General features: G+C 35.8%; 1 protein-coding gene across 4 annotated transcripts; it reads right to left on the bottom strand.

Moving 5' to 3' along the window:
* Window positions 1–301: 301 nt before the first annotated feature.
* Window positions 302–15,899, bottom strand: SERBP1 (SERPINE1 mRNA binding protein 1). 4 transcript variants are annotated; one of them, XM_037826952.1, is made up of 8 exons: window positions 15,484–15,899; window positions 11,800–11,950; window positions 11,027–11,167; window positions 10,829–10,918; window positions 10,126–10,245; window positions 6,782–6,959; window positions 3,317–3,490; window positions 302–2,504 (listed from the first exon to the last, which is right to left on the bottom strand). In XM_037826952.1, exons 1-8 carry the CDS (start codon window positions 15,794–15,796, stop codon window positions 2,448–2,450), a joined length of 1,224 nt encoding a protein of 407 aa, XP_037682880.1. In that variant the 5' UTR covers window positions 15,797–15,899; the 3' UTR covers window positions 302–2,447. The 4 variants fall into 4 exon arrangements, with proteins under 4 accessions (XP_037682880.1, XP_037682882.1, XP_037682881.1 ...); XM_037826954.1 differs by having other exon boundaries at window positions 10,126–10,200; XM_037826953.1 differs by having other exon boundaries at window positions 10,829–10,900.
* Window positions 15,900–16,327: the final 428 nt, after the last annotated feature.

Here is a 16,327-nt window from a genome sequence, read left to right as displayed (position 1 = left end):
TCAGAATGATTACTTTTAGTTAAAACTGTTCGCTAAGAGACATGCTAATTGTCATGTGTCAATTCTTGAAATTCATTTTATGAGTTCAACTTTCCTAATATTCAAGATAGGTGTCAGTCCCAAAATGTGATATGACAGCCTAGTTTAACAAACAAAAACCCCACATAAACAAAATCTTATTTTAAGCGGAAAGAATTAAATACAAGCATTATCTTTGGGGGTACACACACCAACAGAAACCAGGAAACATATGACCATAAATGGGGTCCTATTTAATATTGTTTTTATGACTTTTAAGAAGTGAGCATGAAAATAAATCTTTATTTATTTTCAGTTATTACCCACCAATAAAAGAAAGTTAAGGTTCACAGTTTTAACTCTTGACGCAAAGTGAACTAGGAGGCAAATTTACATCCCATCAGATACAACTAATGGACCAACTTTTAAAAATTCAGGCTATCTTGAAAGCTTGCAACATACCAGATACTGCTGTGTATTCTCTAGTGACAGAATGCCAGCTATAGCCAGCAGTGAGAAGAACTAGTGAAGTGTTTTTATGTAATAGCAGGTGTTTTCTGTAATATGTTGCTAGAACTTCAGAAGTTTATAAACATATCAGATGTTCAAATGTGACGTATACCTGAAATCTAAACACACTGATTTAGGAGTATGCTGCAATCTCAAAAGGGGTCAATAGTCCATATAGACTAAATTAATACTTGCCTCTGGGTAGCAGGTACATTTGTAAATATAAAAAAAACTATATTAGACATTAGCACCAGTGCAAACATGCTCAGCATCTTAAGATCCAAAATACCAGCACAAGTTTTATCCATCATTAAAAAAAAACATGACCTTCCTAATAAGATGTCAGACTAGTAGGTGATTAGATTAGTGAATCTAACTCAAATGAGTAATGTTTACTGTAAAATTTCTCTTTTAGAGTATTTGGGAAAACCAGTTAAACAGCAGACATTTTAAGATTTAAGGTATTTTAAAAACTGGGCATTATTAGACATAGAGAGAAAATTACTGAAAACTGAGTGACTAAAGAACTTTAAAATTTTAAATAAAATTCCTTTCCTGTTTGTCAATAAATGTGGCAGAAGTATAAAAAAAATCCTAGAAAATCTGTTTATTGATCTTTCCAGTATTTTCAATAAGTGGTGCTGCTCCTGTTCAAGGAATCCATTATTAACCTAATTTTCTAATGGGGAAAGAGGGAAAACATATACTTATCACCTTTTGTGAAATAAACTTTCATCTATCAACTGAAAACCAACATTAATAGCAATATAGGAAACTGGGAAATAGTTAAGATTTTTGGTTTATATTTCATGGATGGTGCTGCTATTCCAACCTTATAAAATAAAGCTGTCTGCTTTCCAAAGTCCAAATATTAATACACTTCCCCACCTCACCATGCTAACCAGTGCCCTTTGGTTTCTTTAGAACAGAAGGGTTAGAGGATTTTTGATTACAGCTGTACAATTTTGATTTGGGGACCTTACACACACACAAATCGTATTGAAGGGCTAGACACTTATTTTACAGGTAAAATTTAAATGTTATGCATTAGCCAAATCAACCTATTCCACCCACCCTGTCGGAGGGGGAAAAAATCCACATAGGAGTTGTCTCCCAACAGTAAGTAGCTTAAACAACTTTCACCAATCTAATCTGGCTTTTAAAATGGGAAAGTCACATTATTTTTAATTTGGCTGAAATTGTGAATCAATTGTAACTTGAACCTACGAACCATGCATCACTGTAGGAGCAAGGTTTATTTATAAACCAATGTGCTTTGAATTTGTTCAAGTACTGATATTTTTGTAGATAAAGATTTAGCATATATAACAGCTATCATGAGAACTGAAAAAAGATTTTTCCCCAAAAATGAAAATATTAAAACTAAGTTAAAATAGTAATTAGTATTACAGAGCATAAAATTTGACATATCAAGTTTACATATCCCACTTTGACCATGTGTGAAAATGCGAAGCAGGTATTAAAACCAGTATGTCCAATATTTAAAACCAACCTGTAATTGGGGGAACATCTAAATCCTTAATTAAAAAACACAAATGAAGTGAAAGCTTTAAACTGGTACACACTGTTCACACCTATATTTCAAGTTTGGAAATGCATATTTGCAAGCAGCAATACAAAAGTATTCATGAAGAATGCATAATCTCTGAAAATTATGAAAACATCCCTGCTACCAATACATTTCTAAATACAAAACTGACTACCATATTTGTTACTTCTGTGTAGCGAGAGAAGTTCATTTTCAAAACAGATAAAATTCAGTCTTTAGGTGTGAATGGTATGAATGACAGTCTCTCTCTTTTTTTTTTTTAAATTTCTTAGTCGTTTGGGATCCTTAAGCATGCAAAGCCTCAGGGAGGAGGGTCCACAAAGGAACCAGGTTGTCTTATGGCATCCAGTTAAGCCAGAGCTGGGAATGCCTCTGGGTCATCTACATCAGGAGCAGATGCACTTGACTGAAAAAGAAACAAACCAAAATTAACTACAATTCTCAAATCTTGAAAATGGATTGCGGTATCTATAATTGATTAGACAGAGAACGCTAAAAAATCGTGAAGTTAAAATACTAAAACAAAATACTATCTTGCCAACTGAGACCATAAAATCTAAACATTAAGTTGTCATCATAAAATCAAACAATGACAGACTCAATCAAGTGATTCTGTCCCCAAAGTTGTTTATCAGGTATTGAGGACATCAGACCTTAAGACAAAATGAAAGAGTTCAAATTTATCAATTACTAGGGCTTCTATCAAAATCTTTCATTAAGAAGTTATTTTATACCTCCCACTGTGAAAGGTATTCAGACTATGAAGCAGGGAGAAAAGAATCCCAACCTTAAGAACACAATCTAGTAGGAAATAAAGAAAATAAAAAAATTAAAGGTGACAATAATCATCTACAGAAAGCCACAAGAGATATCATATGATGGGCACAAAGTTATGTTAAACTGAGGTCTAAAAAGCAGTTTGGTTCCCTATACCTGAGTTTTCCTTTCCTATAAAATGGGAATGTCATCACAGTAGCAAGAATTAATAAGTATAACAAATCTCTAGCACCAACACCTAATAAGCATTCAATAAAGGGTGGTAATTTAACTCTACTGGCAGCCAACTATTCAAAAATAGATAGTAATTGAAGTGCTTTAAACAAAAACGTAAGGTAAAATGTAGTTTCTTAAAGGCATGTCTACTTCTTTTTATATCCCCCAAAGAACCCAGCCAGTGCTTCACCTGAAAATGTCCTTGCACAACTTAAAGCAAATTACCTTGTCAGTCCTGCTGCCACGATTAGGACGTCCACCACGCCCTCGCCCACCACGCCCTCCCCTGCCACCACGTCCTGGGCGGCCAAGATCTCCAAAATTGATCTCCAGCTGAGAAGTTATATCATTTGCTGGCTTCCGGAAATGATGGTCCATAACCGAATCTTCAGCATGAGCCTAAAAATATAAGGGTCATGGGATAATTAATAAGAAAGTAAAGTTGCAGAACTCCTAAATAAATGAGGTTTCTCCTAAAAAGACCCAAAATCTGATCTGTACTTTGTGAGAATGACTATATCAATACCTCTCATAGGGTTATAAACTGTTAAGTTCAGCGTTTTACTGACCTTGGAGGAAAAATGCCTCTGACTTTAAAATACAGGTAACACTGGCAGTTCTCAATTAGAGGTATGTATCTAAATCACCCAAGTTGGAGGTCCCCATCCCAGACCTACTGAATCATAGTCATTAGCAGTGAGGTCTGGGGTAAGTACATTTTAAATGTGTCCTTCAGATTAGAATTCCAATGTGACTCTGATCAAGACCTTTGACTGAATCTCTTTACAAGTTATAAAGAAAACCTCTACTCCAAACTTGTGAGTTATCACTTGGCAAAAAAATAGTATTTACAGACTGCTTAGAATGTTTTTCTGCTCATATTCAATTGATTACTAGGTCTTTTTCCATATAAGCTGAAGAACAAATCCAAGTGAAACACTGGTAATTCTTATGTGGTACACAAATAAAACCATGTCTTAAATCACAGCAAAGCAATCTTCTTAAAAATGTAGACACAACAAATTACTTGATTGTGAAAATCCAGACACTCCTTTGTAATCATGTGTAAGCTACATGACCCTGTGTGGGGGGATGGACATGGACACCAGAGAATTTTACACTTATTAATATCTGTCTCCTTCTCGTATGTTTGGGATGAAAGGATTTTAACCTTCTAGTTGGAAACTTTTCTTATCCTACTCAATACTTTTTTTCTAAATACATGTATAAACCCTCTTCTCTGAAAGAATTAACATTTTGTTCTAATTCATAATATTGTTAATAACCACTCTTTAAAGTACAAATATACTTTTTTACTTGTATCCATATTTTTTAGTCCTTTAATAATATCTCAGCCATATTAAACATCATTCCTCTGTCCAATTCCAGCTTAAATGTAAAGGCAATGGAAACAAGGTTCTTTTATTATTATTATTAATTGTAAAGGAACCTGGGAACATATATATATATATATATGCTCACTAAACCATTAGCAAATTATAAATCAATTATGTATGTTTTAATTTAAAAACACTTGCTACTCCAAGTGAATGTTATCATTTATTTTAAGCTTTATATAAGTTTCCACAGCCTAGAAACAAAAAACCATTAAGTTGATATACTACTGCTGGAAGGTTTTACTACAAGAATTAAGAGGAAGTTTGGGTTGTTCAGAGCACATCCTAAGGAAACTACTAGGATAGACTGCAAAAAAAGAAAGGAAATCTAGCATCAGTTCCGATGATAACTTCTGTTGATTACTACTTCGTATTTGTTGTGAGGCTAAAGATACATAAAGAGTGCTTCGAATGCTATATACAAAAAACATGAAGACATAAATAGTCAATATGCCAACAGGGCCAGATTAAAAAAGTATCCACATCACAAAGGCACAATAATTACAAGGGCCCAAACATATAAAGGTGGCTTTATATTGGCAATCGATACCTGACCCAATGTTTATAAAATGCATGAAGAGGCTTTAGGATATTAATGAAACACATAAAATTACAACCAAAAATTTAACACATGCATATGTATTTTGTTTTGGGAGAGGAAGCCCACAGTCAGGATTCAAAAAATGTTACAAATAATTGTCTTAATGGAGCCCAAAGTAACCCTTTTTCATATTAACCTAGGCAGCTTAATAACTACCTCAACTGACCAAACTTCCCAAGATGAACTTCCATGGTTTTGAATCAGGAATTTTAGTTTGTTTTACCCAAATACACTAAGAATTTTAACTGGAAGAACCAAGAAAAAAAAAAAGAGAGACAAGAAAGTGTTCTAAAGAAGCAAAATGTACTTTTTTCCTGGACTTGACACTTCCAACAATGTCCTATGCTTCTAGATGAAACCTATGCAGTTGAAAAAAGAAAAGATGCATGCTAAGGGACCAGACAGATGGTGATATTGAGACCTTTAACCAGATAAGAGTATTTTTAATTACATGACTCAATAAAATAGAATGGGTAATTTTAATAATTTAAAAATACTTAAGAAGTTGACTAACAGCAGACTCCCAGAAATTAGGCAGATGATGACTGCCAGCAGATTTTCTAATATTTATAGTCTTCCTTAACCCGCCTCAAGGTATATTCTAACAATATGAGTGCTCAGGTTCCACAACTTTTATCATCTCTTTACCTACCACCAGTTTATCTTGTTCTGTGTTCAAAATAACTAAAGGCATAAGTCATAAAAATGGAGTCAATGTTAAAAATCATTTTTTAAACCTAAAAAAGCATTTTAGACTCTTCAACCTTAATTTTAGTTTTAAAATGTTTCCAAGTTTGTCTCCCAGTCATTTTTTGTTTAGAGTATTAAAATGTAATAAGACATTATTGAATCTTATTAGTTTCCCTTCATGATATTTAACTTTAATCTAGGGAAGACAAAATTTGCACTCTGAATTTCTGGCATGATTTATGACATGAAAAAAAAAAAAAAAACACAGCAAAAAATCAAAAGGTTAGAGTAAGCTGAAAAGAATTTAGAAGAAAGACTGTAGTTTGGCTAAAACTAATTTCTAATACTTGCACAAGCCCTATTAGGATGTAGCAATGGGACATTCCTTTAAGAATGTGCCCCAAGGCTTAAAAAGAAATTTACCAAATCAAAAACCACCAACATGACTTTTTCAAATATTTTCCTTCATTAGTTTCCATGTTTCCTAAGTAAAGGAAACCCATAAAGTCTCTGGTCTTCACAAGGTATCATTCCTCAAAGGATACTACCATTTACTGAGAGTTCTGAACACTTTTATATGGCAGAGGTAGTTTCAAAATCAAGCACTAAATGAGGTCACTTATTATTTTAGGTTAAACCATGTGAAAATGTCAACATTTCAACCAAATAACAGTTCTTTGTGATTCCCATTTAGGCAGGATTTTAAAAAATAGACCCACAACTCTGAAAAGAACTACTGTATTTCTAAAACACTAAAAAAAGTATACCTAACAGCTTTTTAAGGAAAAAAAAAAAAAAACCCACTTCCGTGTTAAACATAATTACAGACTGAAATTCCTTGGAATTTTAATGCAGTTCCTTTTCCTTTTTGAGCAAATTATCAGCCCCATTTAAAGCCTTTCTTTTTTATAAACAGAATGTTACCCATATGAAATTTTAAAATAAAAATTACAATTCAAGTCATACCCAAACATTTTCAAACACCACAGAACTTAATTTTACCTCTTCACTCTTTGACTTATGAAGAACAAATCCCTTCTTCCATTGCCCATCAGCACCTTCATTTGGTTTTCGGATATTAAATTCTACTTTTGCCCGGTCCTTATTTTGAATAGCCTTCCACTCATCCAGTGTCATCTCTTTTGGACCTTCTTCCTTAACCTCTTCAACTTCATTCTCCCTATGAAAAGTTATACAATTTACATATAAATATTTCAAACTTATGACTGTAAGTAGAAAAAGTTAATCTTGAGGCTGGTTGACAGGCTATTTTAGGGAAAATCATCCAAGGGTGGGAGAAATCATAGATTTCTTTGCAACTCAATGGCTAACAGGCAGCTTAGCCAAGATCAGAATTCAATGCTTGTTGAATCAGTGATGGAAACAGAGGAATATCTAATTTATCTTCATAAACTCTTAAATGATCATCAATTAGTATTACAATCTTGAATTGGTCTAACCAAACCCGAAATACACATTTCTTAAAACCAGACTATTTTGTTTTAAAACTGTACTGTCTCGTATGATTAAAATCCTTGGCCTATCCTCTCCTAAAACACAAATTTTTAATTTCCATAATTTCCCACACTATATAACTCATGATAACAAGTATCAAAGTAATCAGCAAGGATGCCTGTGAATAACTGAGTTTCTATTCTGAATATCAAGAAACAACTGTTCCTCTATCCTTCAATTCAGCAACTAAGGCTTAAGACAATAAATACCAAGTTTCTACACATCCTAAATTTTTTATATTCCAACTTTCAAACCAATCTGTGTATGGACAGGAGCCTGAGGCTTCACTTGGAACAGACCTCACCACAAAACACACTAGTTTCAATACATAAGATTAAATTAGTTATTTCCAAATAATTCTGTTTATTAACTATTTCATATTATCTTTTCCCTTTCTCTCAGGAACAAAGCACAAGCCTAGGATACTATTATATAACTCTAATTTCAATTTTCAATTGTCACCAAACTAAGTTGTTTGCTATTTTGGGAGTCAGTCAGTCCTGCTTCTTTCCAAAGATAGCAGGTGATTCAATTAGCCTTAGAAGTCAAATATCTCTCTTTAATGCTGCCCTTTACTGTTTGACAAATCCTATCTTATATACTCCTAGGGCAAATTTACACTGCATTGACATGATCTTGGCTATCAAGTCCAAATTTGTCAGTTTACCGATAAGATAACTAAAGTTAAATAATGCTCCTAGTTACTCTTAAGTTGGGACAAGCTAGGAATAGAACCCAATATAACTTTTAGCAGTCATGAAGCCATAACATCTACTTCAAGGGTTGCTGTGAGGACCAAATGAAAGCCAAACAGAAGCTCTGGAAAACATATGTAAGAGAGCTTATAAAGATTAACTAAAACTGTGCTTCTTAGACTTACACTTCTGTATCCAAGGTATAATACTATGCTCAGATTCTCCCCTATTCTGGATTCAGTTAGATACTGAATTCCCTGCTTAGTCATTTATCAGCTGGATGACCCTACATTAAGTTATAAACTGAGAATTTAACTTTCTCATCTGTAAAATTGAGGATAACTACTTCATGAGATCATTGGTAAGATTAACTGTGTGTATGTGTGTGTGTATAAATGTGTGTGTGTGTGTATATATATATATATATATATATATATATATATATATACATACATACATATTAAAAGGAGCTAGCTTGGTTCTATGACTATCAACAAAAATTCAGTAATATAAGTGGAGGACAGCAGACCAGAGCTGGATGGCTAAATACATGGCTATAATTACATTAGTAGATGTTTGATGCAAATGATCTTTTCAAATTCTACTGGGGACCCACACTTCTCAAGCATGAGTAACCTCACTCTTTTGCAAAAAAAAAAAAAAAAAAACCACACCTCTACCAAGCTAAGAGCTCATTTATTCTCTTCACAGTAACTCCAATGTGATCATCATCATCTTTAGGTAAAATATATTCCCAATTTCATTCCTGGGTCTTGAACTAGGAATTTACTTCTCATACCCTAGCAACATTTCCTTCTGGTAAACAGCTATGATCTTCACAGATTACTCTGAAAATGATTCAAATATGGGTTATTAAATATTGTGGGGTACTTCATATTACACAAGGTTCATATAAATCTTCCATCCCAACTTTACTGTTAACAGAATTATGATTCTGTAATTTCATATACATGAATTTATATTATCCCAAACTCATTTCATCACCTAACACCATGTACTCTTATCTACTCCATCCAACAGAAAATCAACTTTTTCTTTATCCCAACAAACTCATGGAATATGAATGAAACTCCTACCATTGATAGGGGATCACTGTAATTTTCCCTGGAGAAATGAAAAGTATAGAAAAAGCATCTCTCCCCTAATTGCTTTATATATGCCCTGGTTAAAAGCCACTACCCTAAATAACTCGTAATACAAGACTTCAAACTACTATACCATAACAAATGACTGGCATATAACTTCAACTTGAGTTGATGGAAACCAGGGAGGCGTTAAATTATTTCTATCAGCATAAACTGAATCTTTAAAACAACTCCCCCATCCCTGAAGAAAAACAAAAAGTTAAAAAACAAAGTTTTCTATCTAAACTCAAAAACTGACAATGATCAAGAAAACTAATCACCTAATAACATTTTGATCTTTACTGTTCTTGCAAATTTAAAACAAGCTAGTAATGCTATGTTCCAAATTCTATATTGATGGAAAAAACAAGACAGAGGAACTAAGTTTAAAATGGTCACATTTTATAATCTAAAGCTGTCTCAGAATAAAATCTGTACAGCTGTAAAGAATCAAAGTACTTTGAGCTATGAATTCTAAATACTACAAGTTCTTTTATTTCAAACATTTAGTCTAACTTTTCTAAACCCCAACCCCAGCTTCTAGTTCCCACCCATTCAATGCCTCAGGACAGCTATAACCTGAATCACAACTCCTCCAGTTAGATCAAATACATGACACCTTATTCCTATTCTCCATTCTCAAATTACAATTGTTAATTTGTGCTTAAGGCTAACAAATTTTACTAAAAAATGTATATTCCTCTATTTTTAAACATGACTAAATCATTACTAAATAGTAAAATGACTAACAAGACAGAAATAACCACATTAAAATATTACATTTTTCAAATGAACAAGAGCAAATACATACATGTGCAAAGCATTCTTCTAAACAGATACCGTTTGAGAGATAAGGACACATTAAGTATAAAATCTCTCTCCTGTCCGAAAAACTTATCAAATAAAAGCATTAAAGTCCATGGGTTTTATGGATAAAAATCCAAACTGATTTGAATGCTGAAACATTACTACCACATATAAAACTACTTACTTATTTTCAGTGTCTGCCACTGGATGTTCTTCACCTTCAGGTGTTTCCTCAGTCACATTTGATTGCTCCAAGTCACTGCAATTATAAGACATTTGTTTCTGAATGTATTTTGGGCACTCTCTAAGGAAAGAAAGAAAAAGAGAGACATCTAGGTCCATTTACACATAGCTGAATGGTTCTTTATACAAAAATATTAAAATCCCTCAAGTTCCCCTAAGAGTCTTTTCTCACTAAATTTACTCCCCAGCAGACAGCTAAGAGAAAACAAAATAAAAACATATAGCAGTCAATATAGTACTTTACTTCAAAAGAGAATAGGACAGTTCTAAAACAAAGCTTCCTTGGCATATATAATTTTGAAATGATCAGGTCAATAGTTAGAATAGAACTATAAAAGACAAAAGAAAATCAGAATATACCCAAATAATTTGAATCTATGCTTTCAGGAAAAGCTATATATTCATATAAAAAGAAAAAAAATAACATTGAAGTATGGACAATTGGTCACTTGATAAATTCTAACCTAAACATATCCAATAATTTATTGTCTTGTAAAAAAGTATCTCTGAGATCATAATTATTTATTCTTGTTCCAGGGACAACTAAAACTAAATAGAAGTGGGGTGAATCTCTAGTTCGCCTCTAGTAAGGCCAAGGATTGACTTTATTAAAATTATTTAATTAAAAAAATCAGAATACCAACGTTAATTCATCTTTGACAGTTCCCCAGTTGTGAGATCCGCTACCTCCACGTTTGTCCTCATGCTTCAGGCCACTGTAATGTGAAAAAGAACTAACAAAACTGAGTTAACATAATACTCTTTAGTTACAGGAATTCTAATTTTGTTTTGTTAAAGAAATAACATAAAATATAATAATTATAAACCAATATAAGACTTACGATCTATCGCTTCCACTATGCCTATCAAATTCACGTTTGCCACGAGAATCAAATCCATCTCCTCGACCCATTCCACGTCCACGTCCTCCTCGACCTCTTCCAAGACCACCACGGCCCCGGATAGGCCGGTCAATCATCGGTCTACAAGACAAATAGAAAATATTATTCTTCCAAGGTTTCCACAACAAGGAGTAAGAGAATCCATTCTAAGAGCTCAAAAAGGGAGGGACATGTTTACTGCCTCATAACCCAACAGTTAAATATCTGTTTTGGAAATTTCAAAAAAGTCTATTTCTAAACACATAAAGGAAATCAAAACAGCTAGGAAGCCCCAGAAAACACTAAGAAAATCATTTTGACATGCTCAGAAACTTTACTAGTGCATAGCCTTTTTCATTGTCATTCATTGTAAAGTATAATCTAGGCAAAACTGCTTAAAATTAAACATACTTAAAATTAAATTTAGCATATCTAATCTGTTTTGCCATGAACAATTAGCTAAAAGGACTTTGCTTTTAACTCAACTTCTAGGGAAAACAAGGAAAAGAAATTGTTCTATGTAATTTAAATTTTTCATTACAAGAAACTTGAGTTTGAACACTAAAGTCTATTAGCAAAAAGTCTAAAGTAGAACAATGCACACATTATTTATATGTTTCTCTGAAAAATGGTATAAGTAATCAGCCACACTGCCACCTAGCAATTATGTCCAATTTATAGCTTTAAGATGTCATTTTATAAGTTGACAAAAGAAAAAATTTTTAAAAACTCACCGATCAACTGAAAATTCTCCTCCTTCACCCTTTTCTTCAAGTGGCTTTTCAAATCGTCGTTCACGAGGTGGTCGCCTTTCTGGTCTCCTTTCAATTATTTTCCCTTCACCCTGAAGTTGCTGATCAGGTCTCCTTCCAACGCGTCTTATTCCTAAAATGATAAATAACAGGCATAAGCAAATTATTTTTGCAACGTAAAAAGTTTAGACCAAGACTCTTAAAAGACAAAAAAAAAAAAAAAAAACAAAAGGACCGGACATCCCTAAAGTGGAACAAAGTATTTTACAGAGAATCCTATTTAAGACAATAAACTTTTTTCAAACTTAAACTGTTTGGCAACTCACTTTTTCTCCCTAGTCTTCTCTATTAGTTCCTTGGAAGCCATGTGGGGAGTCATTATTTCTTTCACTTTTCAAAATATTACAATCTCTTAATTTACAAACTTAAATTTAATAAACTTTTAGGAAATGATGCATTTTGGCTTTAAAAATACTTATGAAGATAATACTAGCAGCAGCAAATCGACACACCACTAATGGCTCCCCAAGAAAATAATGAAGGACATAACATTTTTTTCCACATTATCTGAGTGGGGGAAAAAACACAATAGAGTAAAAAGACTAACAAGCATGAAATTACAAATCTGAAAGGAAAACAAATGGCATCACTAGAGGATCACTAGAGTACATTCCCATAGCTTAAAATAGTTATTTAACCAGAAAAAAGAACCATCGTCCTCTCCTACTAGTTTTATATATACAGGTAAGTGTATATATATGTTTGTGTTCACACAACACACACACCACTAAACTTAAAAAAAAAAAAAAAACTGTTATGTACCAGTAGGGAATTTATGGAAATTTTTTAGTTTGCCCTTATCTTTGTTTTCAAAGAATCTTTCAACACTGCACACACATAAAAAGACCCTTCTAAGCAGTATCTTAAAAATAGGAAATCTGTGGCACTAAGTGATAGCTGAAGCATTTATTGATTTCCCCTTATTACTTTTTTTCCCTATTAGTATCTGAGGCCCACCCAAAGGCAAATGATATGCATTATTGATGGCCTTAAGGATAAATACATTGGTGGTTAAATTCATGACTGTAAGATTTCAGGTATGCTGTAATTTCCAAACCACATTTCTGACAAAGGCAAAAGTAGCTGAGGGATTGGTTTTATAACAAAATTTTAGGTTGATTCCCTCTTGCTAAGAATGTGGAACACCATCAGGACACACCCAATGGTTCAAAGCATCAAAAATTCATTCCATGTAAACCATGGATGATACACCTTACCCCCAAGTCTTAAAATATATTTCTTCAGAGGTATAGCATATTGGGGTGGGGCTATGGAACCAGTCCTTATGGATATCCAAGCTAAACACACCCAAGTGAACAATGGCTTACTTCTCTACCACGTAATATTCAGTAATAGGCTTACAGAATCTAAAAAACTTACTAAATAAATTCACCCAACGAACAATATTAAAAGTGCAAGCTTCACTATTTCTCTATACTTGCAAGCTCACTCACTGTCACTAGATTCCAGGATTTTATTATTAAAGACAAGCTATAAACTTAATTCAGATAATATAAACCTTAAATAAATGTATGTCTAACGCTGTGCCAGGATCTATTACCAAAGGCACAGAACACATGATCAGAAAGAATCCATGCCACTTCAAGAGGACAGGGACCTGTAGGCCCAGAACACTGACAAACAGTAGAATCTAAAATTATACTCCTCATTCAACATTCCCCCCCCCATATTTATAAGATTGTATTTTACGCTTAAGTTTAAAAGGTACTCTGAAATGTTAATCCAAGGGAAAAGTTGATAGCTTACATAAAATAGTTTTCCCAAGGAAAGAATGCCTACCAAATGGTGAACTTAATCCTGGTTAAAAACTTACAAAATCATTCTCTGCATTTACAATTTAAAATACTAGTTTCCAGGTAAAAGCACAATTCAAAGATAGGCTTTTCTTTTTATGATCAAAACTGAGGCATTAAAACAAGCTTCATGTATTGAACTGAATTCAAAATGGGGTAAACACACCTACCTGCTAACATTTTAGATTTATGCTCCAGACTCAATGTTTTCATGTGCTTTCTTTGGATGAGCGTAATCAAGGAAATAAAGCAGAAAAGTCTAAATAATTACATAAGGTTAGTGTTCCTTAAGACAAGAATTAAATGTTTTATTCAATTGTATTACAGGTTGCCATAAAGCTTAATCTACTGAATAGATATTTGATCTAAGTGATGTATACATGCTTTCTGATATTCCAACTTGTGGTTTCCCCCAACCTATAAATCAAATACAAGAAGTATTTTCTTTTTCTTTCATTCACCACCCAGGTTCTTCATTCTACACCTCACAAAACAGCCACACACACAAAAAAAATCCTAAATAAAAATCTAACATTCTGGACATGCGTGAAATTTTGTTTTGTTTTTAAATTAGTTGACTGCTATAGAATTCAATTAAATTAGTGACTCTCAACTCTTTCAGAAGCACGTGGCAGAGTACAGGGTAATCTCAACTTTCTGCATATAAAGGCAACTTTAAAAGATTCAGAGCTTAGGACCTACCCCTACTTGCTACTGATGATGTACGGTTTTTAAATCCCCAATTCTTTTACTTTTTCATCCACCACAACAAACCAGAAACGCAAAAGTCAAGCTCAAGACAATTGAGTGAAATTTACAAAATCATTCTCTGCATTTACAATTTAAAATACTAGTTTCCAGTGAAATCCTGACCATGCTTTAGGCACACGCCGAGAAAAGGCTGCAGACTCAAAAGCGCTCCGCTGTGGCTAATGTTGTGACAGCCTCTGCACGTATTTCACCACGAGGCCCAGGCCACGCCACACCGCAGAAAACTGAGTGCGAGGAGTTGGGAGAAAGGATAGTGACATGCGGCGATCCGAAGGATTTCCTGCAATAACCAGTCTTCAGTCGAATTCCCACTTGGCTTAATGGAGTGCAGCCAAATTCCTCTCCCATCCAAACAGCCTAACTCACTCTAACAAGTTAATAGTGAAGGGGGGCAGAGGGAGTTCTAAAGCACATGGAGCACCCCGAGCAGCAGCTCACTTCACAACATCTTGACCTGAACCCAGAAGTAGCTCACATGTGAATTCCGACCCCAAGGCTTTCCACTGAGGTACTCCACAACATCGTGGGACAAGATGGCAGAATAGAAGCTAAACCAGACAGCAGCGCTTCAGAAGACCACGCTGAGAAAGAACTCTACAGGGGAAGAAGCTGTGGTTCCCAAGCTTCTCCCCAACTACAAAAGCTTCTTTAAGTATCTGGACTCCCGGCACCTCAAGCCCATGCGCTCGCCCGCCAAGGCATCCGGCGGGAAGACAACAGCTGCCTAAGAAACCGGGTACGCTCGAAAACACCCTATCTCTAGACCACGCTCCTCCGCTCAGAACCCGAGGCGGGAAGGGGGAGGCTCCGGGGATTCCTGCAGGCGGTGGTTTAAACTTGGCACTACCACGCTACCAGCTCTTTCACAGGACCTGGCTTTGGTCGCATGGGGAAAAACGTGAAGAAATCGGCGGCAAAGTCTCCCACGGCCCCTCGGAACTCCAGAAGCAAGTGTCAGCCGCGACTCCCCCCGCTCTTTCCCTCCATCCCTGGTCTCCCCCACATTCTACCCCACCTTTACCTTCTTTCTTAAGCGCCACAGGCGGCTGCGCCTCTTCTTTTTTGTCAACCACGCCAACGCTGGAGGGCAGCGGATTCTTGCGGTCTTTCTGGGACTCTTTACGCAGCTGTTTGCCTGCTGCGTTGGAGTTGGTCTGAGCTGCGGCCTGAGCTGCGCTCTTGGCCCCAGGGCCCCCGACACCGCCCCCGCCGGCTTCTTTTTTCTTGTTCTCTGCCGCCTTCAACACCTCGAAGGGATCCGATTCGTCGTCAAATAACTGGTCGAATCGGTTCGTGACCACGCAGCCGAAGCCTTCCTGTAAGTGGCCAGGCATGATGGTGGCTCGGCGGCGCGTTCCTCCACGGATTGCAGCGGGCCGCGCCGAGCCAAGAGCGCCTGCTTCAGCTCTTCCCACAAGATGGCCGGGCCGAGAGAGGGGGGGCGTCTTCTCTTCCGGCGCCAGACACACATCCGGGAGCGGACTGCGCCGCATGGCACTATGGGGTACGTAGGCCAGAGTCGCCTTTCCAGAGGCGACTCCAGGCATCGGGACTACAATTCCCAGAATGCTCCGCGCGACAACTCTTCGCGCGCGCGTAAGAGGCGGGACCTCGGGAGGGAGTACAGCGTGCTAGCTGAGGGAAGGGAACCGAGGGAGGGGGCCTGGGATAGTGGGCGGAGTTCTACCACCTGCTCACTCCACCCTTAAACGCTCTAAGTCTCCAGCTACCCTGAAAACAGGAAAACGTGACGGCATGTTTTGCTCGCGAAAGTGCTAGGTCTTTGGTTTTACTCACCCCGCCTCCGGGCCGGGGTTAACTTTCCCCACCTCTCTGGAAAGGTCAAGGTGACTCCCAGATCTTTT

This window comes from Choloepus didactylus, chromosome 2, assembly GCF_015220235.1.
Source record: "Choloepus didactylus isolate mChoDid1 chromosome 2, mChoDid1.pri, whole genome shotgun sequence".
Taxonomy (NCBI): domain Eukaryota; kingdom Metazoa; phylum Chordata; class Mammalia; order Pilosa; family Megalonychidae; genus Choloepus; species Choloepus didactylus.
This window is presented reverse-complemented; position numbering and strand designations above follow the sequence as displayed.